The sequence below is a fragment of the Prenolepis imparis genome, unplaced genomic scaffold (genome assembly GCF_030444845.1).
Source record: "Prenolepis imparis isolate NDT839.2.m4 unplaced genomic scaffold, iyPreImpa1.0 SCAF_10, whole genome shotgun sequence".
NCBI lineage: Eukaryota > Metazoa > Arthropoda > Insecta > Hymenoptera > Formicidae > Prenolepis > Prenolepis imparis.
The window spans coordinates 5,790,090-5,818,086 of NW_028141168.1; the positions used below are offsets into that span (position 1 = coordinate 5,790,090).

Below are 27,997 nucleotides of genomic sequence, written 5' to 3' on the forward strand. Positions count from 1 at the left end.
TTAATAGGCACGATAGAGATGACCTTGCTATTTATAATATAATAAACGTGAGAGGCTTTTGTGATGGTCATCGCGCACGAACTATATACGGGAACTGATACGCGAATGGAATCGTTTATTTCCTCCCGATGCTCGATTACACACATCGAGATACGTGATAGTTATCCCCCGAGAACTGTCCGCTGTCTGGCGGCCGTTGTTACACGTTTTCCGTTTCAAACGAACCGAGATACGTCGCTGCGTAGATCGATCGGCATTTGATGAAGCCGATACGACGATTGATAAATGGTCAATCGGCATGTATAGCGTCTATGCCAGCCCCTGCGCTGTCCGCGACCGTCACAAACAGCTGACCGACGTTTCGGTAACATATGGTCGGACAATATTCTCTCTCGTCCTTTACTGCACAGACTGGACATTGGTCCCCTCCGTGATTTTCCTCGGACCGCACGATGCACGACGACTGGTTCGATAAACATTGTGCTCGCACAATGGTGAATACGGCAGGAAGGGTGGCGGTTCGCGTCGAAGGAAGATATGCACGAAAAGCAGGGATGCTCGATCCCTCGGTATATTATTTACTCCATGATTTCTCGAGATTTCGTGTGCAGAATAAATTTCCTTTCTCCTTATAATCCATTAATTATATTATATTATAATATATAAATTATAATATATTAATTATATTATAATATATAATATAAATTTTAAGAATAATTTATTATTATAATAAATTTATTACAATCAAAAAAATGATTTTGCAAGCAAAAATTTTTTAAGTGCGAAAAATTAACTGAGGATAGATAAACGATCAGCAAATATTGTAATATCGTATATATTCTGCACGTTATCAATCTAAATGACAGAAACAGAATTCAAAAATTCTATCAGTGACAAACGATATTCTATCAGATACAAAAAATAAATTTTTGTTGCGACATCTAGAAATTTTTTTGAGTGGCAAATAATTCTTATAATTTATAAATTATAATTTTTATAATTTATTAATTACATTAATATTCTTATAATTTATTAATTTATTATAAATATTACACTGAGAGAATTTTCTCTTAAAGTTTACCCTGAAAATCATGGTAATTATGGGACAATATAGTATGGAAAGAATTTTGAGAATTTCTCTGATTTATATTTATCACAATAAAAATAATATCTATTACAAAAAATATAAAAATGTTTGATTAATTTTACTATGCAGTTTAGCAAAATTAGTCAAACACGTTTTATATTTTATTGTGATAAATATTAATCAGAGAAATTCTCATAAAATTCTTTCCATACAATATTCAACTTTCATGATTTTCCGAGTAAATTCTAAGAGAAAATTATCTCAGTGTATATAATTTATATAAATTATAATAATTATAATTATATTATAAAAATGATAATTATTATATAATTTATTAATTGAACTATCACTATATCATTTGCTATTAATAAAATTTATTTATATTACATTAAATTTCTTAGAAAAGAATTTTATTCAGCTGCATAATAAAATAAAATAAAATCGCAAAGATTATAATGCACGGAGAAGCACATTTACAGCAAGAGATCACACAATATTAATTTCTTAAGTTTCTCTAATTTCGATCCTCCTAAATCAACATGATAAGATTACTTGAATAATGAATCATTGTTATTTAAATACACATCAGGCGCGATATTGACCAGCTGCAACGATTTATCAGCAAATAGAATACAAAATCGATCGAGATATACTATTGCTTAATTTATCGCATATAATATTAACATTACTTAATTTTCCGTATAAGATTAACGTTACTTCCGTGACTAGATCCAGATTTCGATAAGACGACATGCTGATGTAAACGTGAAGATTCAGTTTACAGCACGTGACATAGATTAAGGAGAGAGATCGAGTAAAATGCTGCTTTGTCACTGATGATCTTAATGTAAATTTCCCTTCCAGACACGAAGCTTTTGTGAAATTTTATATATATGCCAGCTTATATATGTATAATATATACGCGCGATACCGAGAGTTATTTCCAGATCCATAGAACTTAACTCGGCAGGCTATTTATAAATCCTTCGTATGAAACCGTTCCATGTGCTGTTGTAATGTCTGAAAGGCTATTATCGGTACAAAGCTAATACCGTGAGAGTACAAAGACAGTACTTTATGGCAATGATATTCTGAATGTATAGGATGCAATCCTCGGAGTGAAACGTAGCATAAATCCCGCGCCCGTAAAATTGCGTTACGGACAATTGAATATCTAATGCTCTATATACAAGAATGTATCCATATATGTATATATCATATATATATGTTCATATAATAATATAGAATATGATATATGATTTAAAAATATCAGAATGCCTGCAGAAAACAGTCGCTGTAGTATTATAAAAATTGCTTTGTCTATCATTATCTTGTCAAATTGCATTAATAGAATATTCTTGTGATTAATGATAACTAATCAAAATATATGTTATACATAGCATTTGTAGCTATTTGAATTTATTTCAATAGATAATTTTATGTAATACAATTTGCATTGAATTATAATGTTTGTGGCCGAGTTATTTATAAAATTATTTATAAATTATGGAAAAACCGAGTTATTTATTAGAGAAACACGCAATAAATCATCTTTAATCGATAAATAGTAGTACGTCGCGAATAAAAATGTTGAGATAAAACACACATTAATAAAAACACGATAAATGCGCAGGTAATATTTCAATGTAAATTCTATCAACTGCATCGGGTTAAGGTTGGTACTAAAAAGATGACTAATTGCTCTATTCTTAAATTTGTTTTAACCAAGTAATTAATTTCACATCAACATTTTTTAAACTACACAGTCGTGACCAGAGTATACGTGAAGAAATATGAACGACTGCCCATTAAATGTAACATTTCGAATATCAAGTTAAACGTATCTGGAATCGATGCAATTTTCTCAAATAAAATGTAATTCTATTATAAATTTAACTTAAATAAAATATGTAATTAATGTGATGAAAATATAATCAACACAATAAAATTTTATCCAAATATATAACTAATGTAATGTGTAATAAAATTTATATATCAAATGTATACTTTTTGTTATATCAAAAATAAGCATAGGAAAATACTTTGCATAATTTTATTTTATTTTTTCTATTTAACTTTTATTTTATTTTATATCTATTAAATTATTTTATATCTCAAACTATAGATTTCTTCTTTCATCAAATAAATTTGCACTTTGAAGAATTTAGTGCTATTTATTGTTCTCCAATTTTAATATTAAATACATTGATTTTCAATAATTAAATCAGTTGAATAGGAATATTATTTACTTATGTGCAATGCTTTGAGAAAAACGGAAAAACGACGATAACGATTTATACATATAATAATTGTTTAAATCTAATCAGTTCGCGAAAATGATCTAATATATGTATATTGCCGGTAAAAACAAATTATATCTCTTCTCGCAAACAATTTCATTTCATTTAACATTCATCGAATGACATATAAATCGCAGTAAAATGTTTACCATTAAAATTTACGCTCGCGTAAGGAACGAGTTTCAATTTTCAGATAATCGAGAAGTAATGAATTTTAGGAAAGCTTATTTTATCGCGACAGGGATCCGAGGATGCGTTTATATACGCATAAGCGTGCATGAGCAAAAAGAGAGGAGAGAGAAGAGACACTATGTATGCACAGACTATGGTGCCTCATCAGCAACATTGACTAGCTCGTCGTCGAACTGACGCGTTAATATAAATCGCTTGCATATTAATTACCCAGATAATCTCCGGAGACATATTTCTTCGGCGAGGGTGAGATAAACTAACGCGCGACATTATCGCGACGTAGCTATTCGATTTGATAAACGATAAAAAAATCGCCCCGTACTTGTTCAGTAATTAATTACGATCCATTTGCGGCAGCAGTTTAAGAATAAATTGTTCGATTATTCATCGTGTGTATTATCGACGTTTCGATTCTCATATTATATTTTATTCAATACATTATTTCCTTTATTTTTGTATCCTGGTTAAAAATATATTTTCTCTATGCAATATTCAAGTTTTCTACGATCGATATTTTCTTTTATATTTTATTTTTTAAATATTTTTATAAATTATTTTATACCTTATTCTTTCAGATTATTTTGACTTTTCGAAATATACACTGTAAAAAAATTTAGTAAATTTACACAAATAATAGGTGTAAAAATTACATGATTAGTCTTGTAAATATAAGAAATCATGTAATTTTACAGAAATTATGTAATTCCACAAAATTATGTAGATTTGTCTTTTATTATGTAAATATATCTTCTTTTATATATGGAAACTTACGAAATAATATGATATTTTAAAGATTTTATGTAATTATCTAAATTTTTGTAATATTACTCAATACAACAGTAATATTCTATATATCGTGTTTAATAATATGTTTAATAATAATATGTTTAATAATACAATTATAAAAAATATTTTTACATTATCGTTTTATAATTTTACATACATATTGTAAATTTATTTTTGCAATCAGCTTAATTACAAATGAAGAAATTAATTTTACTTGTATATACTGCAAATTTACAAACGCGTGGAAATTTACAACTATTATAGTGGGTCTTAAAATTACCCACTATAATAGTTGTAATTTTACACAAAATTTTTTTACAGTGTACTTATCGCTCTCCGTCTTCGCCCATACATGTCCTTTTTCGCATTCTATATCTTGGATGACGATTGCGTCACGACCGTTGAGCAAGTTATACTTGTGTGTGCAACAATTATATAATAATTAAAATCTGTAGATTTTCAACTATAAATCTGTAATTAACAAGATATACCATTATGCACTGTCAACTATATGCACGGCATCATTTGCTACGGGGGTTCAAAGTATCGAGCAGATTTTTATCACATCAATTATTTAACCATACATTAATATTGTCAATTGTTAATAGTAATCTTTAATTCTGGCAATGCACAAAATTGGCGAATATAATTTGAATTTAATATAAGAAGAGAGAGAGAGAAAGAGAAAGCCAATGTTAAAATTACATGCGCTAGTGCGAATCGAATGATAAAGTTGATGAATCCGCAAGAACAAGCATTGTTGACCGATCCTCACGAATTATTGATTTTTATCAATAGATAAAATCTATTTTATCTATTTAAATATAAGAACAAAAAAGTGACAGTCGTAGATCTTGCATAGCACCCTGGTCAAAAGTTGTCTCGACAATGAAAAATGTGAGTTCGAGTTAACCATTGTTTGAGTATAATATATAATAGGATATTTTACAATACATTTTATATAATATTTTATATGAGATAAATTATGACAATATATTTTATTTAAAAAATATCTGAATTTGATCAAGAATTCTATTAATTTTTTGTGAGCTTATCATATCTCTTAAAAATAAAATAGTGCAATATGTATATAATTTCTTAATTTTCACTTAGTGAAAATGTTTGTTAAATGTCGTGCTGAACGTAATTGTGAAAAATTGTTTAAAAAATAGTAAGCAGTCGGAACTCTATGAAAAAATGTTTCTAAAGTATAGAACTGTTATAGAACTGTAGAGAACTACCGTTAAAACTGTGGAAAATCATCAGCACGACACATTTTCACTAAATGTCGTGTTGGACGTAGATATTAAAAATCGATTAAAAATTATTAATTGATGAATATCGATCTGAAATTGCATATATATGCTAATCTTGCGTAGAACTATCGGGAACTCTTTCCAAAAATGATATTATTCAACGCGTTTTAGTACTTTAGAGGGAAGGTGTCGTGCTAGATTCGCGAAGTTAGCACATTTTTTCAATTTTGATTTTTTAATATAAAAAATGCGGAACTCTTTTTAATTTTTATCAGGAACTGTAGAACTATGAAAAGTGCTATAAGAACTCTTACTATTTTTTTTAAATTCGTAAAATGTCATGCCAACTTCACAGACACCTACTCTTGACCACGGCGCTATGCAGGACCTACGACCTAACACTTTTTTGTTCGTATACTTAAGTGATTCTTTTGGTCAGTTGGTCAACAATGCATTTTTGATTCCAAATACATATATAATATGTCTCGATAAAATATTATTCAAGTAAATAAAAAAAGAAGCCAAAAGAAGTCATTTCTGTCAAAATAATCAAGCACTGTTATTTATTAGAAGTAATTGCATTCTATAAATGCACTTTATTGTATTTGTATAAAAAGTTACGTTTCAATAAGTTAGACAACGAGTTATTAAATCGTTTATACAGTTTACGCACTTGTACACGCCACTTTTTTTCTATTATTAATAGTAAAATAGCATAATTCGTCCTAATTGAAAATTTGAATTATTTTATATTCGCCGTTTTTTATTGTTAGATTAAATAAAATAAATATTGCAGTGCGAAAAAACATTTTTTTATATTCTTTTATATTTTTATAGATTATTTTATACCTTGTTCTTTCGAATTATTTATTGACTCTTACTTCAAATTATATTTATCTCTCTCCCTTCGCTCGTACGTATCTCTTGTCGCGTTCTATCTCTTGGATGACGATTGCGTCACTGGCAACTACGAGTAACTTACACTTGTGTGTGCAACAATTAGATATGTAGAAAAGCTACTTTAAGCCGCACGTGCACAGCGTACGATAAGTAGCAATATCCTTTTCTTTTCAGCAATAAATCTGTATTAACGAGGCACGCCATTATGCACTGTCAACCATATGCATGCATCATTCGCGACAGGAGTTCAGAGTATCAAGCAGACTTTCATCGCGTCAAATATTTAATCAAACATTAATATATTGTCAATCGTTAATAGCAATCTTTCATTCTGCCTTTAATTCTGCGCAAAATTGGCGAATATAATTTGAATCTAATATGGGAAGAAAAAAAGGAGAGAGAGAGAGCCAGTGCTAAAATTACACGCTAGTGCGAATCGGATGATAAAAATCATGAATCCAAGAACAACGTGTGATATCATCGCGCTCTTGACTTCTTGCACGCTGAATTTAATTCACGTCTCGCGTCCCAAGATTTACACATCAATCTAAATGCGGTTTTACACGCCGCTCTCTGTAAATATTACGAGTACATAAACGTCAGAGTTGAAAGAACAAGATGTAAAAAAATATTATCTCTGAACCATAAAACTATTAGCATCGTTCAACTCTCATCAGCCGAAAGAAATGTCTTCGTAGATATATAGTATATATCGTATCGTAAAACGGAACCATAAAGTGTATACTCAAACTGAATAAAAAAAAAAAGAAAAAACAGACAAGGGAAAACTTAGGCATCGCAAATACTCTCTCTGAGTCATACGTGATATATCTAACACTGTCTGTAGGGTAACATACCGTCCGACCTCTGCTCCAAGAAGAAATATACGACTGTAGAAGTCCCGGACGGATATTCTGTGCCCGGTACTAGAGTGCTGCTGTATCTTTATCGAGGTCGATTACCTTATATATCTTTTTTTTTCTTTTAGTACACTCGCGCGCTTTATACACATTGCTACATAAATTGCGTACATATTTTCTATGTCAATATATGTATATGCACGTAATATCATGAGCATGTTATTACTGAGAAAAAAAGTCATATGTTACAAGATCGTAATTCGCGAACGCGACTTTATCGCTTATTTTCGTTACATTTGTGATGTACGTTTATTCGCGCTAAAAGATTTATGCATAAAACGTCGCACAAATCAACAAAATATGTATATGTATATTGCGAACAGGTGAACGACTTGGCACGTATCGCGATTGTGCGTTGAACATGTTAGAATGCAGCTGTAGCAGCGAACTTCTATTACTGTCACGAGAAACCAATATGCATGACAAATAAAGAATCGAGTCCGCGAATGTGAAATATCTAAGCAAGTGGAACAGAGACAACTAGGATGTAAAGAACTCGAAACACGCGAGCGGTGAGAAAAAAAAACAGAAAGTCGTAATTCAGTTAAAACGTGCAAAAAATTGCGATTTTGACGAAAAATGACAATGGCTGTTAAAATTACGTAGAAGAAAAAAATATCGCATTCGGTGAACATATATCTAAATAAAGAATAATTTTCGGTGTAATCTTCTTCGAGGAAAAGTGGATTCCTACCCCCTACCTGTGAACTCCATCCTAAATTCCATTCATATCGTATCATTCAAAACTATACGATACGGGGTTTCTACCTGAACGAGTCCATTCACGAGAAAGGTATCCCGACAGGAAAAAGGTATATATAGTGCCCGGCTAAATCTCTCGGAAAACTCTCGGGGTCACTTTTCGTTCGGAACTACTACGTGACAGGCTTGCCGAATATCGGAGATAAAACTTGTATGGCGAGAAAATTCTTGGCACCTGCCGCAAGAGATTATGTCTTGTATCCTTTAGCGTATTTTTGAACCCCGCTCTCCTTAACTTATATTTTAGATAATTTTTTTATCATATTTTATTATTATTTTTACTAATTATCTGAAGTTAATTAGTGGCAGAAGAATATTTATCTGACCTCGATAAAAATATTCTGATTATTATTATAATTCAAAATTATCTATTTAATTAGTTTTCAAAAATTCGCACTTTGGTTCTACTTTCAGGAAATAAAATACTAAGAGTGACATAAGAATTTCGAATAGATATATAAAATTAAAAATTCTATTGTTGAATCAAAGATAGTTCTAATTGAAAGAGTCATGAGTATAAGTTGACCGACCAGTTGAAATCGTTACCTGACTTATGTAATAGTGCCCAGATACCTGAGAAAGAAACCGAAGTGTCAAAACGAAGGTCAAACACCGGTGGTTTTTTGTCTGCAGATTATAGGTACTTAAGATATTGGCATTTAAAATGGTCCTATGAAAAAGAGAACGATAAGTATAAAGACTAATAACTCTCGTCCCTTTATCCTCGCACTGTAAAAAAAAATTTGTTAACTTGACTAAACCGTTCAACTAAATTACTGTTTTGTTAACTGAACATATAAAAATATTTAAATTAAATATAACATATTAAATAACAAAACTTTTGACAAAACGTATTTGACTTAAATACTAATATATGTCAATCTCATGCTTAGTTTTTTCCTTTGAAAATTCTTTCTCGCGCGGAAAAACGAGAATTCGCTTTATAAAGTAACAGATGAGAAAGAAAAATGCACGTGATCTATATAATTACACAATTGATCTCTGAGCCAAAAGTAAAATATCATTCTCGAATCTACTATGTTGGTACCGAGTCGAGTTGTAACGATGCAATAAATTGCAACACAGAGAAACACTTTGTCAGAGATATTGGTACGTTATAAAAGAGTAAGTAAGATTACCAGCTTGTAACATATCAGCGTGCGGTCCGATAACAGAGCAGACAATAATAGAAATATATCTTTCGAATGAGATCTAATTACAGACGTATTTATTATTAAGATTAATAATAAAATATTTATTATTAAAATTTAATTTAATTATTAAAATTTATTAATAAATGGGTTTCAGCGACATAATCATCAAGATTATAGAAAATATGTTACTATTTTTTCAAAGAACTCCAAATATACATTGAAAATTTCTTATGTTAAAAATATAACATTCGAGGATGTACATATTATCAAGATATGACAACACTTTTAATAATATTACAAATAATATTAAAAATTTTAATTAAATTTAATAGTATCAAAAAATTAAAAAGCAGTCCTTTATTTATTCGAGATTATTATCAATGAAGGGCATAAAGTTTACACTTTTTACTAGCATATATACTTGCACGCTAGCAACTGGTAAAAAGGCATCGTGTATTTTAAAATGCTAATAAACTAGCATGCTTTTCTCTAACTAGCATGCTAATAAAATTAAAATATTTTAATTTTACTACCTGCTAGTGCACTAGCATGCTAGTAGCTAATAAAAAACGTATAAGCAACGTAAAATCAGTTTTTAAGATAGAAGCCTATAAAATAACTCAGCTTTTAAGAAATCTAATATTAATACAATATTTAAGAAATTATATTAAAATCTATAGTATATATATGTGATAAAACTAATTAAGTCTGTTAATAGATAATTATAATTATATTTACAATATAAATATCTATAATTATAATTATCTATATTTAATTAGATATTTATATAATTATAGATTTATATTTATAATATAAATATTTATAATTATATTATATATATTTAACAATATATATTTTATTATATATACTTTACATATATATATTTAATTAGAGCAAATAATTACAAGAAGAGATACACATTATATTATTTACCTTTTCGAAAAATATTAATGCAATATGTCATTAATGTGTGCTCTAGCAAAATTATAAACCACGATATCCGAAGAAGTTTAAATTCCATGATTTATGATCCGACATTAGTTACGATGCACATTATACGACCGAGAATGTAGCACGCGAAGTCTCTTTAAATTCCATGCGGCAGACACAATCATACCACGACGAGGGAATATTTCAAAAGAGATTATTAAAGCTTCGTTAAATTTTAAGCTTAAATCTGTATTTAGCATATCTTCTCACTTTATGTGTCAATATATACACGCGTAGATTTCGACGAACTTTTATGTCTCTCACATCTTTTATATGAATGATTAATTTAATAAATTATTTTTTTATATACATAATATTAAAACTGCGAGGAAATAATCTGTGATCTATAAAATTGTTCACCTTCAAATCGAAACGACGTACGATATTCGATTTAAGGCTCCTGGGTGCTCACCGCGGCCATATTGGAATCGTGACGTCAGAGGCGAGAAAACACACGCTATTTTTTCTTAGATGCCATTTCTAAATAAAAACATATTTGCATAAAATAACACTTAAGATCTCTTTAATACACTTCTAAAAAACGCCGAAAACTATTCTTTTCCCTTGACAGTCAATCAACAACCCTAAAATGATCGAGATATCAGACTTTGACATGCGGAATGACTGCGCATGTGCAAAGACCAGACGAACTGGGCCTCATTATATTACATTTTACAGCTGTTGATTGATTATAAAGGGAAAAGGACAGATTTCGGCGTTTTTTAGAAGTGTATTAAAGAGATCTGAAGTGTTATTTTATGCAAATATGTTTTTATTTAGAAATGGCATCTAAAAATTTTTAGCGTGTGTTTTCTCGCCTCTGACGTCACGATTCCGACATGGTCGGCAAGGTACCAGGAGCCTTAATACATTATCATCAGATATCATTTTTCGCGCGAGCGAAATTGACGACTGATTGCATTAGTAAAGCTTGCCGCTTAAATCGGCATCCCGATTCGAGGAAATTGTAAAGAGAGCGGTGCGAAATTCGCTTCAGTGGCGGAGGATATATCACACAATAGGTCCGTCATGGGCGGTCCGATTCCAAGTTATGACTACGAGAACCGTCAAATGGAATCTAACACCTATACGGGGTATATGCCGCTATACACATTGTAACATACGGCGGAGCATAACGAATCCGCGCGGGGGAGCATATCGAATTTCGCATTAGCATTTAAGATACGTGTGAACTGCGTGGTCATTTTTTTCAACCTCCAATTATCGCGATTGGAAAGGCGCATGAAAAAGCCGCGCATTCGATCGATATTCTTCAATATAATTCTATACAAAAAAATATATTTAACTAAATTTTAGATGTCCCTATATTATATCCCCCCCCCCGCAAATTTAGTATAAATTTAATGAAGTTTTCGTGACGCAATGTATATTTTTTTAAAATGAACATTGAATTGTATAAAGTGACGATGAAAAAAAATACATGGAAAAAAATATTATTTATTATTGCTAAAATTTAGCTTTCATGATCCGGAAAGTATAGTTACGTTATTTTATACAATTTAATGTTTGTTTCATAAAGATATGCATGAAATCGTGTCATAAAAACTTTCTTTTACCTTATTACTTTTGCAGATTATATTACAGATAGTGCACTTTAGAAGATTTTCAAAGATTAAGCTAACGAGAAAGAATATATCAGCCACGTATTATGCCGTAGAACTGCAGTGCAAAATTTTATTGCTGGTCAGACAAAATCAATATTACCGAAGCCAAGAACAGAGATAGTTGAAATTTTTTTCTAATTTTTTCCGTCAACGCAAAACAATTCTTAGCTGATATCAATTTTTATATATTTACAGACCTTATCGCGATTATTATTCTGTGGATTCACGGAAAACTCTTATTTTGACACACACATACGAATTTAAATATATAAATAGATAAATAATCAAGTATATATATCATATTTATTTTTAAATCAATATATCAATAGATTTAAATAAATATATTGAAATAAATATTTAATTAAATCTATTGATTTAAATAAAGATCATATATATACTTAATTATTTTTCAATAGATATATATTAGATGAATAGAAATCAATAGATTTAAATAAATATCAGTGAAACTCTCAATTTCTCTCTCCGCCGGATAAGCTTTTAAATTGTAAGATTGTCCAGCAAAGAGAGTTCACGAACCACTGTGTTGTTCTGTAGCTTATTTTTCGAGAAAAAAGAAGATGAAGATAAGAATGCAGTTTCCGTATGAAATTTATCACCGTCTTTATTACTGTCTGACAGATCGAGTTTTCGCTCGTGACATATTTTGAATGTAATTAGGATAAAATTTATCGCGAAAAGTATCTAGATTCGATCGGATTTCATTTTCGAACGGCGAAAATGACATTAATGGACACGATCTAAACTTGTTAAGTATATTTAAATAAGCTTTTTTTGTCAATTACAATAATTAAATAAAAATTAAAACTAAATAAAAATTAAATTATGTATAATAATGTATATAAAATCATCGTAAGTAAAATTATGGAGAAAGAGAGGGGGGGTAGAAATATTATATATGTAATAACTTTATAATAAAATTATATATAATATATAATGAAATATATATATATATATATATAATATATAATGAAATAATATATAATGTGTGAATGACGCGTATGCAAAATAAAAGTTCTTATATAAAATCATCCTGGGCATTTGTGATATAGTCAATAAAAAAATTGGGTTATTGAAATTAAAATAGTAATGGAAATAAACGTTCAAGGGTATGTGCTGCAGAACAAATAAACGATTTATTCTATATTTATACGCGATCAAGACACGCGGCAATGCATATTAATATTGAATCAAGCATTTTGTTATCTTGAACTGAAAAATGTCGCGCGTGTGTGACCCCATTTTACAGATTTAATCCATATTCGAATTACATTTTTCCGGATTAATGTCAAATCACTGTAACATCAATGAGTCCAAATATATCAAAGATATACAATTAGTGATATTCAATGAGAAATATAGAGTGTAAATTTATTTTGCTACTTCCCCATGATAAATCTCTCATAATTAATTCTGAAAGCGCCAAAAATTCATATATTTGACCACAAATTTCCATTTTCGCCTAAATCGAGATAAATGTATCACGCGCTTTTCTTTGCGTTATTATCGGAATAGAAAATAGATAATTCAAGAATGAGTAGGTAGATGAATATATAAAAGATAAGTTATTTACTGTCTAAAACAATGCATTCGAGATTTGTACAAATAATAGTGCGTGAATATTGAAAATATTGATAATATCTTGACAAGAAAATGCATAATATAAAAATATTAAATATAAGGTAAGAAAATACAGAAGAATTTTTATCTCAATTCTTCTCATGTTGAAGAATTTTTATTATCTTATATATTATATACACTTGTATGTGTACTGTAATACATGAGATAAACTTTCAATCAAGTTTAATACGCGGTGTAAAAACAATATCATTATCTCTCTTGGAAATATGTGTGTTAAGGTATAAAAATTTCTTTAACGAATATTAATTTACATATAAATGAATATCATCCATTTACATTTTTGCTAGATTATTACTCAAATAAAAATCGAGACAAACGAATCCGAAATAATGAATATATATTAAACATGACAAGAATTTCTATATAAAATAAATTATATTCTTCTAAAATTAATTTAGATTTAAATCTCAAGACAAAGTTTCCCTAAATTACAAGAAGACACTCTCTTTCTCTCTCCCTTTTATTATTAATGAGGTTTAATACGCTGCAAATTGCAGTTCCGTCACATTGTAACAATGGTCGGATTATTAAGACTTTTCGCAAATATAATTCGTCGGAAAAGCTCTCGCGACTGTGTTTATTCACCTAAATGCATCGATGGGATGAATTCGTCCTCGAGGCAAATCTCGCGAATAGAAAAGGATGGGAAAGCACTCACAATGATTTATTCCGTCCCTTGCATTTGCGTGCCCTCCGCATAATACGCTAAATAATTTTCTACCCCACGATCATATTCCTACGGACTTTCTTTCTCAACGCATCTCTCTCCCTACGTCATAGTTTCCACGTGTCTCTCAAGCACGCGAATAAGTTGTGAGTTTATCGAAATGTTTTCATCGTATGCATGTTAGATAAGAAAAAATAGATTTTATTAGAGATTAGCAAATTTAAAAAATTTCTATCCACAGGAAATAATAATTTTCACTTTGATTACACATACAGAAAATAAAATAAATAAATAATCTCAATTGCAACTGCAACTAAAAATGAATCTTTCTTGTGATTAAATGCACATGTCTCGTATATTATTCGTATACAATATTTAATTTTAATGATTGACTCTTTCTCTTTTAATTGACACAAATAATATATGATTAAAAGTAATGATTATGTTTAACAGTGGTTAATTCAACACGAGGTGAATAATAAATTCTGTATTGGTTTATGCAGATGTTTGGAGAAAAACAAAAACACGCTTATGACAAATAACTTTTTTACGTATGAATGTAATAAAAAAAAACGTTAGGTGAGAAACGCGAGTACTATTATTACACAGTTGGAAAATTTGTGTTTTCTTGTTAAAAACGGTCCCCGTTAAAATTTTTGTGTTAAATATATTAACACATTCATGTGTTAAATTAACATATTGCTGTTGTGTTAATTGAACTCAAATGTTAAATTATTAAAATAACTGAAGAAAAGTGTAAAAATAACACAATGTGTATTTACTTTTAATTTTACACAATAAATATGTTCGATATTATTAGTGACAAGATTTATCTGTTAAAATTTACAAAAAAAAATGTTGTTAATTTTACTTTATAATATAAGTGGGGATGATAAAATGTAAAATTAACCATTTTTTTAGTTAATTTTTACATGAAAACTATGTTAATTTAACACAAAATTTATTTTAAGTTTATTTGAATTTTGCATTTATTTTATGTTAAAATATTAACACAATATTCGTGTCATCATTTAACATATCCATATTATGTTAAATTAACACAAAAATTTCTGTGGACCGTTTGGGACATGTGATATTTGTTAAATTTAACACAAATTTTTCAACTGTGTATGTGTATTTCACACGCAACACATATATATAACCATATCGCACTGAATGATAATAACTATTTATTATATTAACTATTTATAATTTCCGTTTGTGACATAAAATGTATTTTATTTTTAAAATTGATTTTTAATAAATAAACCAAAAAGCCATTTTTTTCAAAATAATCAGTAGTAGTTTTTTAACAAGAAGTGTAATTGCACTTTACAAATGCACTTTAGTATCTGTACAAAAAATTATGTCTGAATAAATTAAACAACGAGTTATTAAATTGTTCCCTCGTGCGTGATTTATACTTGTACACGCCACTTTTTTCTATTATTATTAGTAAAAAAAGCCTAATTCGTCCGAATTTTGAATTATTTTATATTAGCTGTTTTCTATTAGATTAAATTTAAAAAATATTATAATAGGGAGAAACATAGATTTTTTTAAATCCTGATATTTTCTTTCCTATTTGTCAGCAATTAAATATTTTATTTGTGCCAATATTTAGCTCGATATTGAAATTTGTAATAAATCATATAGATGATGAAATTACGTAAAACTAATATTCAAATTCAGAAATTATATACATATAGGTATTGCACTGTTTTATTCTTAAAATATGATAAACTCACAAAAAATTTATAAAATTCTTGGTCAAATTCTGATATTTTTTAAACAAAACATATTGTTATAATTTATCTCATATAGATTATAAAATGCATTGTAAAATATCCTATTATAATACTGGAACAATCGTTACCACTAACTATGATTATGTCAGTAAGATTTCATTGAAATTTAATATTATTCTTATATTATATTTATATAACTGAGAATCAGTGACTATTCACTTACTTTCACTAATATTACACTGATTGCATGTGAGAAAGTATGGAAAGATCAAAGAATAACAATTCGTCGTCCAACGGAAATGCAATTTCCAATAAAAGTTAGATTCGGCTGATTCTAAATCCGCCCTGAGAGAGAGAACAGGAAGAACCTGTTTTATTTGCACTTTAGACGACTAGCAAAGAGAGAGCGAGAGAGAGAGAGAGATTTCACACACTATTGATATAAATATCAAGATACATCGTGCAATAATATTAGCAGTGCACTTTTTTTTCAAACACATGAATAATCACGAATCGCGCGGATATGTCAGTATAATAAAATATTAAAAACAATTAAAAATTGCAAAAATGCAATGCAGTGTATATAGAATAAAATAATATATAAAATAAAAAATAATATAATAAAATAATATATAAAATAAAAAATAATATAATAAAATAATATATAAAATAAAAAATAATATAATAAAATAATATATAAAATAAAAAATAATATAATAAAATAATATATAAAATAAAAAATAATGTAATAAAATAATATATAAAATAAAAAGTAATATAATAAAATAATATATAATATATATTCTAATATATATAAAACAGACCATATATAAAGCTTAAAAAAAATTAGATAGTTTGAAAAAGAAATTTTCTAAAAATTGCCATATTTAACCTAATTTAATTTATGTATTAATATTTTTAAAAGAGAGGTTTTATTAACATATAATAATATATCCTCTCTCTCTCTCTCTCTCAGTAATGATAAAATACGATGCAAAACGAGAAGAGCACATTCCAAAAAATAAATTCACACGTGTGTCGAAAATCGTTGGATTCAGTTATTCGCATAAAAAAAGGAGACTTACTTTTACGCAGAAAAGATCCAACCAACGAGCCTGTACATTCAACACCCTGTCTCCTGTTAATGACACTAATTTATTTCACGGCTTTCTCCTTTATATGTAATCCGACAAAATTCGACCACGAATAATCGCGAGAACGAACGAATGCACGTGGCGACGAAAAAGAAGTTACACCAAGGAACGAATAAACCACGACACAACCATCCTACGCGACCGACGCGACCAGACTGAACTGAAGTGAAGTCCGCCACAGTTCTCTCTCTCTCTCTCTCTCTTTCCCCCTCCCCGCCCCTCCTCTTTGGAGCACCGGCAGAAAACTGCGCACCGATCTCGGCCTTACCGAGTCCTACGGCGTGCCAAGTGTACCTTTCCGTGATGCCTCCTCACCGGCAAACCGGTGTCCTGGCGAGGGAGGGAGAGAATCTCACTCTCCTCCGCGGTGAGACGATTTATCGGTTCGCTCTCTGTTGCGCGCGGAAAGGATCAGTCGCGGCAACATGTATATCCGATGCAGAAGATTCGACTTTTATTTGACTATCGATATATGATGGAACAATCGATTATTTATTTCTCGATATTTGTAATGCAGATTTCGAATTGCCCGCACTTTTGTCTTATTGTTAATTTAAATTAGAATTTCTCGGCGTATTTTAATCTGGTAAAATGTACGTCTTTCGTCAATGTTCAAATCATTATCGTATCTCTTTCTTTATAAATGTATGATCGTACACAGAGAGAATTTTCTCTTAGAATTTACCCTGAAAATCATGGTAATTGTGGGACAATATGGTATAGAAAAAAATTTTATGAGGGTTTCTCTGATTAATATTTATCACAATAAAAATAATAATATCTATCACAATAAAATATGAAAAATGTTTGATTAATTTTACTAAACTGCATAGTAAAATTTACTAACTGTATAGTAAAATTAGTCAAACATATATTTTATATTTTATTGTAATAGATATTATTTTTATTGTGATAAATATTAATCAAAGAAATTCTCATAAAATTCTTTCCATGCCATATATTTTGTCCCCCACGATTTTCAGGGTAAATTCTATAAGAGAAAATTCTCTCTGTGTATCTTTTGGAATTAAAAAAAAGGCAAATATCGATCGCGAGCGCTCAAACGTTATTGAAAAAAATGTCTTGGTCGCATTCTCATGCCAAGAATCAAGTAAGTAAATATAGAAATAACTTTAAACAGGATGCGTATAATTTATATAATAGAATATTTTTAAGTGAGAAAATATATAATGAGAATTTTTTTTCTTATATGTTACTTAAACACTTTTATTAAAAAGTATGTAAAATATTAATAGAAAATTACAACACATTTTTATTATAACAAACTTTTTATGTTAATAATGCAAATAATCTGTGAAAGCTTGAGAGAATTTTACATTAATTCTTTATTTTATTATTCTGTATTATATCTCTTTATTCTTATATTATTAAAAAATGCGTTTATTATTACAGTAGCGTGCAAAATTTGTAAAAATTTGTTAAAATATTCGATTTATTCCCTTTATTCACGTGATGATTATGAATTATATATACACCGACGTATTAACGTAACAATTTTCAAGAATAATCGTAAACGCATTAATGGCAGAAATAAATTTTCCCCCCCGCTAAATTTTCGCTTTACATAAAATAATAGCCGCACAGTTTGAAAATTTGTGTTTTCTTGTTAAAAACGGTCCCCGTTAAAATTTTTGTGTTAAATATTTAACATATTTATGTGTTAAATTAACATATTGCTGTTGTGTTAATTGAACTCAAATGTTAAATTATTAAAATAACTGAAGAAAAGTGTAAAAATAACACAATGTGTATTTACATTTAATTTTACACAACAAATATGTTCGATATTATTAGTGACAAGATTTATCTGTTAAAATTTACAGAAAAAAATGTTAATTTTACTTTATAATATAAGTGGGGATGATAAAATGTAAAATGAACAATGTTTTTAGTTAATTTTTATATGAAAACTTAACACAAAATTTATTTTAAGTTTACTTGAAGTTTGCATTTATTTTATGTTAAAATATTAACACAGTATTCGTGTCATCATTTAACATATCCGTATTATGTTAAATTAACACAAAAATTTCTGTGGACAATTTGGGACATGTGATATTTGTTAAATTTAACACAAATTTTTCAAATGTGCGATTGTAGAAAATCCGAACACGCAAAAGCGCTCGTAAAGCTTTTAGCGAAAATTAATATCGAAAACGTTATCGTAAACGCGATAGTAAAGTCGTATATATTCTATAAAGCCAGATGTTTTGATTGTAAAGATCGGAACTGTCGAGGTGAGGGGGGAATTTTTAATGTACCGAGTATTAATCTTCGCGAGATGACGTCCACATCTGTTCTCCACTACTTATTCCTGCTCCTGCTCGAAATACCTCAGGGTTATGACGCGAAAACTTACGTCCCGGAAACACGAACGGTCTTTATCGGTGTTTATAGAATGTATAGAACTCTGTGTATGTGTGTGTGTATATATACATATATAAGTATGGACCCCCCGCCGGACACTCGCGAAGCAAACTTGCATCCGCAAGTTGAAGCTTAACTTACTTGCTCTTCCGGACCCGATATTTCGACGATAAGCTAAAGTTTCTAGGGAAAAAGCGCACTTCCCCCTTTCTCTCTCTTGGTCATTTAATATTATCAGCACCTGAATATGCTAAGAGCACTCTTGCGAAGTGCCGATATGCATATTATGCATCATCTTATGCATATTACATATACCTTCGTGAAGTTACGATGATCTCGGAACCGCTTTGAGTTATTCTGCACATCTATATATTTCATTGCAAATCTCTCTTTAATCATTAGAAATAAAAAAATGCTTTTTTCAAATTTACATTCCAAGAAAATTGATTTATCGGCGCGGACATAAATCGCGAGAATTATCTACACAGAGAGAATTTTCTCTTAGAATTTATATTTATCACAATAAAAATAATAATATCTATTACAAATATAAAATATGTTTGATTAATTTTACTATGCAGTTTAGTAAAATTAATCAAACATATATTTTATATTTTATTGTGATAGATATTATTTTTATTGATTCATTATTTTTACATGATTCAGAGTAAATTCTAAGAGAAAAAATTTTCTCAGTATAGGAAATGATTCTGTTTGAATCGAACCATAAATATATATGATCTGTATCTGAGCATTTAACGAAATCACTCCTGATTAAACGAACACCTACTCGGATAAATGTTTTTTTTTTTTTAACTTATATTTTATTAATAGCGCGTTTATGCGAATTTCGTTGGAAAGAAAAATTTCGCCGATTCACTTGTCGGATATCTGAGAAATCGAATGCGATCTCGTCTATTTATCTTTTATAACGCATTGCAGATAAATTAACCTTTGAATGTTTGCACCGTGTCATTTTTATCGGCGTGATATTTATTTTATCGAGCTAAAATCAATGAAGTGTCAAGAATTCAACGTTGTTTTTCCCCGAGGAATTATAGCACGTCCAGTAAATTAATTTTAATTTCACAGTTCATACTATATGTAGCGTATAAATATATAGTGCTTATGTAACAACGATTCTCAGACGCCAAATTTATCACAAGAGAATTAATGTTGTACTTCGATTTCTCGTAATCGTGCACTTTATATTTTTCACGTAAACAAATAAAAAATTCGTAAATTAGCCTCATTAATAATTATTATTTATAACTATACAAAAATATGAAAAAGAAAATAAAAAAAAATAAAAAAGAAAAAAATATTTGCAATACAATATATTACAATATATTATTATTATTACATTGAAACATTATTTGGAATTAATTTGAGAAACTAATTAATTCGATCTCGATTGTCAAGAAAATCCGGTTGAGATAAGCAGATTTTTAATCGATATATCTTTTTATAAACCCACATGCTCTTTTTGCTTCAAATCAGATATATGTAAACTTACTGTACGAATTTATTAGCCTTATTCCTTATTATATTGAAATAGATTATTTAAAATTAATTTGAGAGATTATTTAATTCGATCTCGAATGTCAAGAAAAAGTGGTTGAGATAAGATTTTTAATCGATATATTTTTTTATAAGCCCACATGCTCTTTTTGCTTCAAATCAGATATATGTAAACTTACTGTACGAATTTATTAGCCTTATTCCTTATTATATTGAAATAGATTATTTAAAATTAATTTGAGAGATTATTTAATTCGATCTCGAATGTCAAGAAAAAGTGGTTGAGATAAGATTTTTAATCGATATATTTTTTTATAAACCCACATGCTCTTTTTGCTTCAAATCAGATATATGTAAACTTACTGTACGAATTTATTAGCCTTATTCCTTATTATATATTGAAATAGATTATTTAAAATTAATTTGAAAGATTATTTAATTCGATCTTGATTGTCAATGTAAGAAAGTGCAATTAAGATAAGCAAATTTTTAATCGATATATTTTTTTATAAGCCCTGCTCTTTTTACTTCAAATCAGATATATGTAAACTTACTGTACGAATTTATTAGCCTTATTATATTGAAATAGATTATTTAAAATTAATTTGAGAGATTATTTAATTGGATTGTCAAGAAAATGCGGTTGAGATAAGCAGATTTTTAATCGATATATTTTTTTATAAGCCCGTGTTCGCACGTGCTCTTTTTTGCCTCAAGTCAGACATAGACCTCTAAGGCTTTCAAGAGCGATTAGATCATCATCATCATCACCCTCGCTGGGCGGCGCTTTCGTTAGGACGAACCGAGTCACTGTATATCCCGGATGCGGTCATTATCGTTAAGAATAACTAAATCTCACACGTCCCTCTTCCACTTACTCCTCCTCCTTTCACCTTCCTTTTTTGAAGAGATACGATGACCACGCACGCTTTGCCGTGGCCCACGCGACACCTATTACGACTAATCGGTTCATTCGAGTTGTCGCTCTAAACGACACGGATTATTCTTCAATCTCGTCCTGGAATGCATCGCACTCGCAACGAGGTTGTTATTATATCTAGTCAAGCTCTTTCACCGGACAAGAAGAATCAACAACGTAAGAACGAGAGAGGTTCGCCTCGTGAGAAATAGATTGATAGAAATTTAATAGGCAAAATTATAAATTTATAATTTTTTGAGAAAAGAAAATATTTATGAAATCTGATAAAATAATTTAAATTGTATTTTAAATTAAATAAACTTTAATCTTTTTAGCTCACCGTTATATTTTTCGAGAATGAATGTTTCTAGATCTTTTATGCATTCTACACAGAGAGAATTTCCTCTTAGAATTTATCCTGGTATGGAAAGAATTTTATGAGAATTTCTCTGATTAATATTTATCACAATAAAAATAATATCTATTACAATAAAATATATAAAACATGTTTGATTAATTTTACTAAATTGCATAGTAAAATTAATCAAACATTTTATATTTTATTGTAATAGATATTATTATTTTTATTGTGATAAATATTAATCAGAGAAATTCCCATAAAATTCTTTCCATACCATATTGTCTTACGATTATCATGATTTTCAGGGTAAATTCTAAGAGAAAATTCTCTCAGTGTACCATTTCAAATGAAACAATAATGATATCCATATTTTAAAAGTATAATTTAAAAGATAAAAAACATATATGTATTTCTACCTAAGTTGGGTATTTCTACCTAAGTTAGGTATATGTCATATCAGACGAAACGATGAAATAATCATAATTTAAGTGGTAGATTTATTATATTGATCAGTCTCGTCAGCATAAATATCTCAATTTTTATCTTATTGCTATTTCTAAAATGCATATTGCCTATACATATTTAATAAAATATTAATTGACCTTCATATCTAAATCGCATCTTTCCATTCAACTTTTGTGCGGATATAATTCATAAAGGAAATTTTTGTCGTTTTCCTTGTCATTTGTAAACCTGTTCGGTTCATCTTTCAAGTTGAGAAATCATCGCCAATCTCTCTCTCTCTCTAATTTATAAATTATTTTATAATTTTCGCATAATTAATTTATTATATTATTTTGTAATCATTTATAAAATATATTTAGAATTAAGAAATCGAGCTTATAAATTCTTTGAATATATATACCAATATCATATTATTGAGAGAGAAAGAGAAAGATTTTTAATTTCTCTGCATTATAAAATATATCTAACACAGGATATGTAAGAATACAGCTAGATATTCATTCACATACCTTGAAAAATTATCTCGTCGTGTCGTCAAGGTCAACAATCTCTGCGGCATATCTGGATACCGTCCATTCTATTCGTATTTCTGCCAAGGAAAACAATCGGCCCGTGTTTCCAGTGACGAGATGTTCAGCCAAACCTAGAAGAATACGTATATACATATAGTATATAATTTTACAGTTATCAGATTAATTAATTTTGTTCATTGCGAAATTTATACGTGCGTAAACTCGGAAGACACTTGTACACTGAAAAAAATCCATGTACTTTTACATGGAAATTACTTGTTCAAAACTGGAAAAATTACCTAATTATCACTGTAATTTTTTTTTCCATAATTAAAGCAAAAATACATATTATAATGTAAAATATATATAAAATATCAGTAAAATTACTATTTTTATGTAAAAAATCACTTGTAATTTAAAATTTAGTATTTTCACTTTATTAGAACTTTATTTTATCCATTTTATTTATCACATTATTTTATAGCATTTATACTTTTATAGCATTACTAACATTTCGTATGTGTAATTCTATGTTCAGTGGAATATTTTCAATCCTGGAAATATATATTTTATATGAAATTACATATAATCTGTAATCTTCCATATAAAAGCAATATTGCATGATTATCCTGGGTCGGAAAAAAATCCAGCCAGCATAATCATGTAATTTTACACAAATATTTTTTTCAGTGTAAAGCTAATTTTAATTCATAGCAAAAATGTAGACAACGTTTATATAGAATGAATGTTAAATAGAAAAACAAAAACTGACTACTGTCGGAGAAAATTTTGTTAGCCACGATTTTTTTGTTAACAATTCCTTGAAATTTCCATTTTTGAATATACGATTGTCGTATATCGCTTTAACGAAGAAAGAATCAAAGCGGTTTCAGAATAAAATAAAATAAAATAAAACGAATGCTACTTGATTACTGAAAGTGTTCACGGAAAAAGAAATCCAATCGATACAAGGGAATTAATTGTGAAATTTTGCATGCAAATAGACATTCGTAAAACTAAACACGACACAAATGTGGCAACGGAACTCGGCTTTCTCCAAGTTTCACGTCTGCAACGATAAAGTGGAATTGTCCGACGACATTATTGCGAACTCCATCGCGAGCGAAAGAAATAAACTACGGTATAAATGCGAACTCATTGCCCGCTAATAAAGTAGGATTAAAACTCGAACGTCTCGTTTCCCTCTACAGAAATCCAGAAAAAAAACTAACTGTGCTTGTAAGATCTATTGCCGCGATAATAACTCAATACACGTTTGACATTACATTCCTTTACGCAAGATTGAGAAACATTGAAAGAACGTCATATTAATGTATATACATATACAATATACATATATTAATATATACATATATATCATATATGTATATGTCTTCTTATAGATATATCCTATTTTTACAATATTTTTTTAAAATCCTTTTAAGAGCTCGCTTTTCCAAAAACCTAAATGATTTGAAGGTATATGTAGACACAAAATATGACTTTATTCACTTTTAATCCATAGCGAGTAAAATTTTGTTTTATTTTTCATAACTTTATTATTATTTATCAGAACTTGTTTACTGACTTCGTTAAACAAATTTATATAATTAATATTATAATGGAGGCAAACTGAACAATGATTCTAGCGTGACATCAATCATGAATGCTTTCTTATACATGTATTTTTGAATGAATTAAAATGTTTATCTTGAAATATACAATTAATACTACCCGATCTAGTTTCTATTCGTAGTGTGAAATTTTAATGATATTTATTATATGGAATTTTAATTATATATATATTTAATTATATGATTGAAATATCAGTTTTGTATTATACAGAGAAATATAATCTACAAATAATACCTAAAAAGAAATAAATTACTACTAGATGATAAAAGAAACAGAAATTGCAATCTCCAAAGAGAGAAACTCGCATTGATAATCTCATTGATAATGAAACTTTAGAATCTTCATCGTCTAAAATTTCTTCACTCATATGCTTTCAATGTAACTCTCTAAAAATTGCTGTTTCTCTCTTTGACATCTGCATTTAGATTATGTCATCGTCTATTTCTAAGCGTGAACTTAGCTTGTGTAGCGTTTTTTGACTCGCGTCATCTATTCAAGGATGAATTCTGAAATCTCTATAGACAATTCGAAAAATTCCATCAAGAATGTATCAGGCATTTCAACTACGAATTTCTGTGCAATACTTGCTACTGTAACAATAAGCTTTATTCGCAAGCAAAAAATACGACCGATACTGCCACAAGATTTTTATTTTTGATTTGAAAAATGCGTTCTATATAATTCCTAATAATAAAATTATTGTTAATAATTTAATGAAGCCACAAGTTTAAAAATTTTAACATACTACAAAGTATAGCCTGCGCAAATAAGTTATGCAGAAAAAACGCACATTAATAACAAAATTTGTTCAACAAAGTCAGATAAACAAGTTTTGATAAATAATAATAAAGTTATGAAGAATAAAACTTTCGCTCGCTATGAATTAAATTTCCAGTTAAGCCACATATTATGTACCTTCAATCATATTTAGATTTTTAGAAAACTGAGCTTAAAAGGACGTTAAAAAGAGGATAAGCAACCTTGAAAGAAACCATCCGCAGAGAAAGAATTTCTTAAAGGAATGCTGCGACGAATCATTTGTCACGGTATTTCTTTTCAATAGCAGCAGCTTCTAAGAACATATTTTTAATCGATACTTAAAATATAGTATAATTTAGACTGAATATTGAGATAAAAAAATTTAAGTATAGCCTTAGTTGCAAATGTATTGTGAGCACATACTCACAAAATACATACACATGCATACACAGCGCAAATAAAGTAGCACTATATTAGACACGTTTTTTTTCTCTCTCTATTGTTGATTCTTATACTAAAATATTGCTAAAAAAAAAAAAAAAACATCGGGAATGCTTTATCCACTTAAACATTGTGTTTATTATTTAAAATTTTATATACTCTATAACGTTATGCAGATGTTTTATTGTCAATATTTTCATTGTTCTCTCTGATATTACGCTTGACATTTCTTTCTCATATTACGCGTCTCTGTAAGATATTTCCAGCGGCTAAGTAAAATCTAAAAACTGCAGTTCAGGTAAACGAAATGTTTAGAAACGAAAATGCGTTATTGACAGACCGAACAATAACCGCTTAAATACACGAACAAAATAGTGTTAGGTTGTAGGTCCTGCATAGCGCCGTGGTCAAGAGCAGCTGTCCCGAAAATGCAATGGAGAAGAGGAACCTGAGTTCGAGTCCCGAACGTTCCAACCCCTATACGTTACAATTTATGTTTGTTATAATTTATTTGTGGGAGAGTGCAAAACTCTTACCCCACGCTACCAAAAATTGTGTGTCTAACTATTATAATATTATAATTACAATAATTACAGAATCCAGTCACATAATGAGACCAAAGACCGAGGGCAACCGCCGTTGTTGATCACGGTAAACCCCGACACGAATCGTATATAAAATAAACACATTTTTGAGCTTTCTTATAAAACAGCTTGCTTTATTTTTGCTTACGCGAAATCATTTCTTGTTTATCGCCATCTATCGCGGAAAAGTTAGATATAATAATTCAATGACACACATATACCTATACATACATACCTAATACATATACAATAAATATATACGTATGTCTTTCTAGATTATATATTTTCTTTTCCACAATAAATGGCGATAAGTAAGAAATGATTTCGCGTAAGCAAAAATAAACCAGCTGTTCTATAAGAAACACTATTTCCAAAATATATTCATACTTATCGCATACTCTGTAACTGTACATTTATTTAGACACATTATAATTTTTCGATAATATTGCGGAATCTTGAACAACAGAAACTCCCCACATATTAATTAAAATTAAAACAAACATAATTGTAATTTAAAACATTTTGAAAATAGTTTACCGAGATGTATAAAATCAGCAACAACTGCGTTACGAAACATTCATCGTATAAAATTAAACTACCTATAAAACTTAGAAAGACACGCGTCTATTGAATAAATCTAAATGATTTGAAGGTACACATAAAATATGCTTTACTAGATTTTAATCCATAACAGATAAAAATTTATTTATTCCTTTTTCTTCATAACTTTATTACTATTTATCAGAACATGTTTGTCTGGCTTTATTAAACAAATTTATATATTAATATTATTAATAATGGAGATAAGATAAGTAAAAATAATGATGGGATTTATGGAAATTCATATTAGAAAAATGCATTCTTTCACGCGTATACATACGCGTAATACACAAGGAGAATTTTCTCTTAGAATTTACCCCGAAAATCATGATAATCGGGGATAATATGATGGAAGGAATTTTATGAGAATTTGATTAATATGCATCACAATAAAAATAATAATATCTATTACAATAAAATATAAAATATGTTTTGTGATAAATTTTATTTTTTTTACTGTGATGAATATTAATCAAAGAAATTCTCATAAAATTCCTTCCATCATATTGTCCTCGATTACCATGATTTTCGGGGTAAATTCTAAGAGAAAATTCTCCTTGTGTATTACGCGTATGTATACGCGTGAAGTACTCTGCGTTGATACCACTGCTT

At 28.9% G+C, this 27,997-nt stretch overlaps 2 protein-coding genes across 4 annotated transcripts in view; both read right to left on the minus strand.

Moving 5' to 3' along the window:
* Sulf1 (Extracellular sulfatase Sulf1) overlaps window positions 1-23,476 on the minus strand; it is a 156,777-nt gene extending 133,301 nt beyond the window's left edge. For 2 of the 3 annotated variants that reach the window (XM_083047437.1, XM_083047435.1), the window contains exon 1: window positions 17,132-17,343. The gene's annotated coding sequence lies outside the window, so the exon portion shown is untranslated. Of the gene's footprint in view, window positions 1-17,131; window positions 17,344-23,363 lie in introns of those variants that run through there. The other variant, XM_083047436.1, reaches the window with a different exon arrangement.
* LOC145941472 (uncharacterized) overlaps window positions 23,373-27,997 on the minus strand; it is a 6,263-nt gene continuing 1,638 nt past the window's right edge. The window contains exons 5-6 of the mRNA XM_083047582.1: window positions 26,570-26,678; window positions 23,373-23,497 (exon numbers count right to left, since the gene is read on the minus strand). Coding sequence (XP_082903708.1) covers window positions 23,373-23,497; window positions 26,570-26,678 — 234 coding nt within the window. The remainder of the gene's footprint in view (window positions 23,498-26,569; window positions 26,679-27,997) is intronic.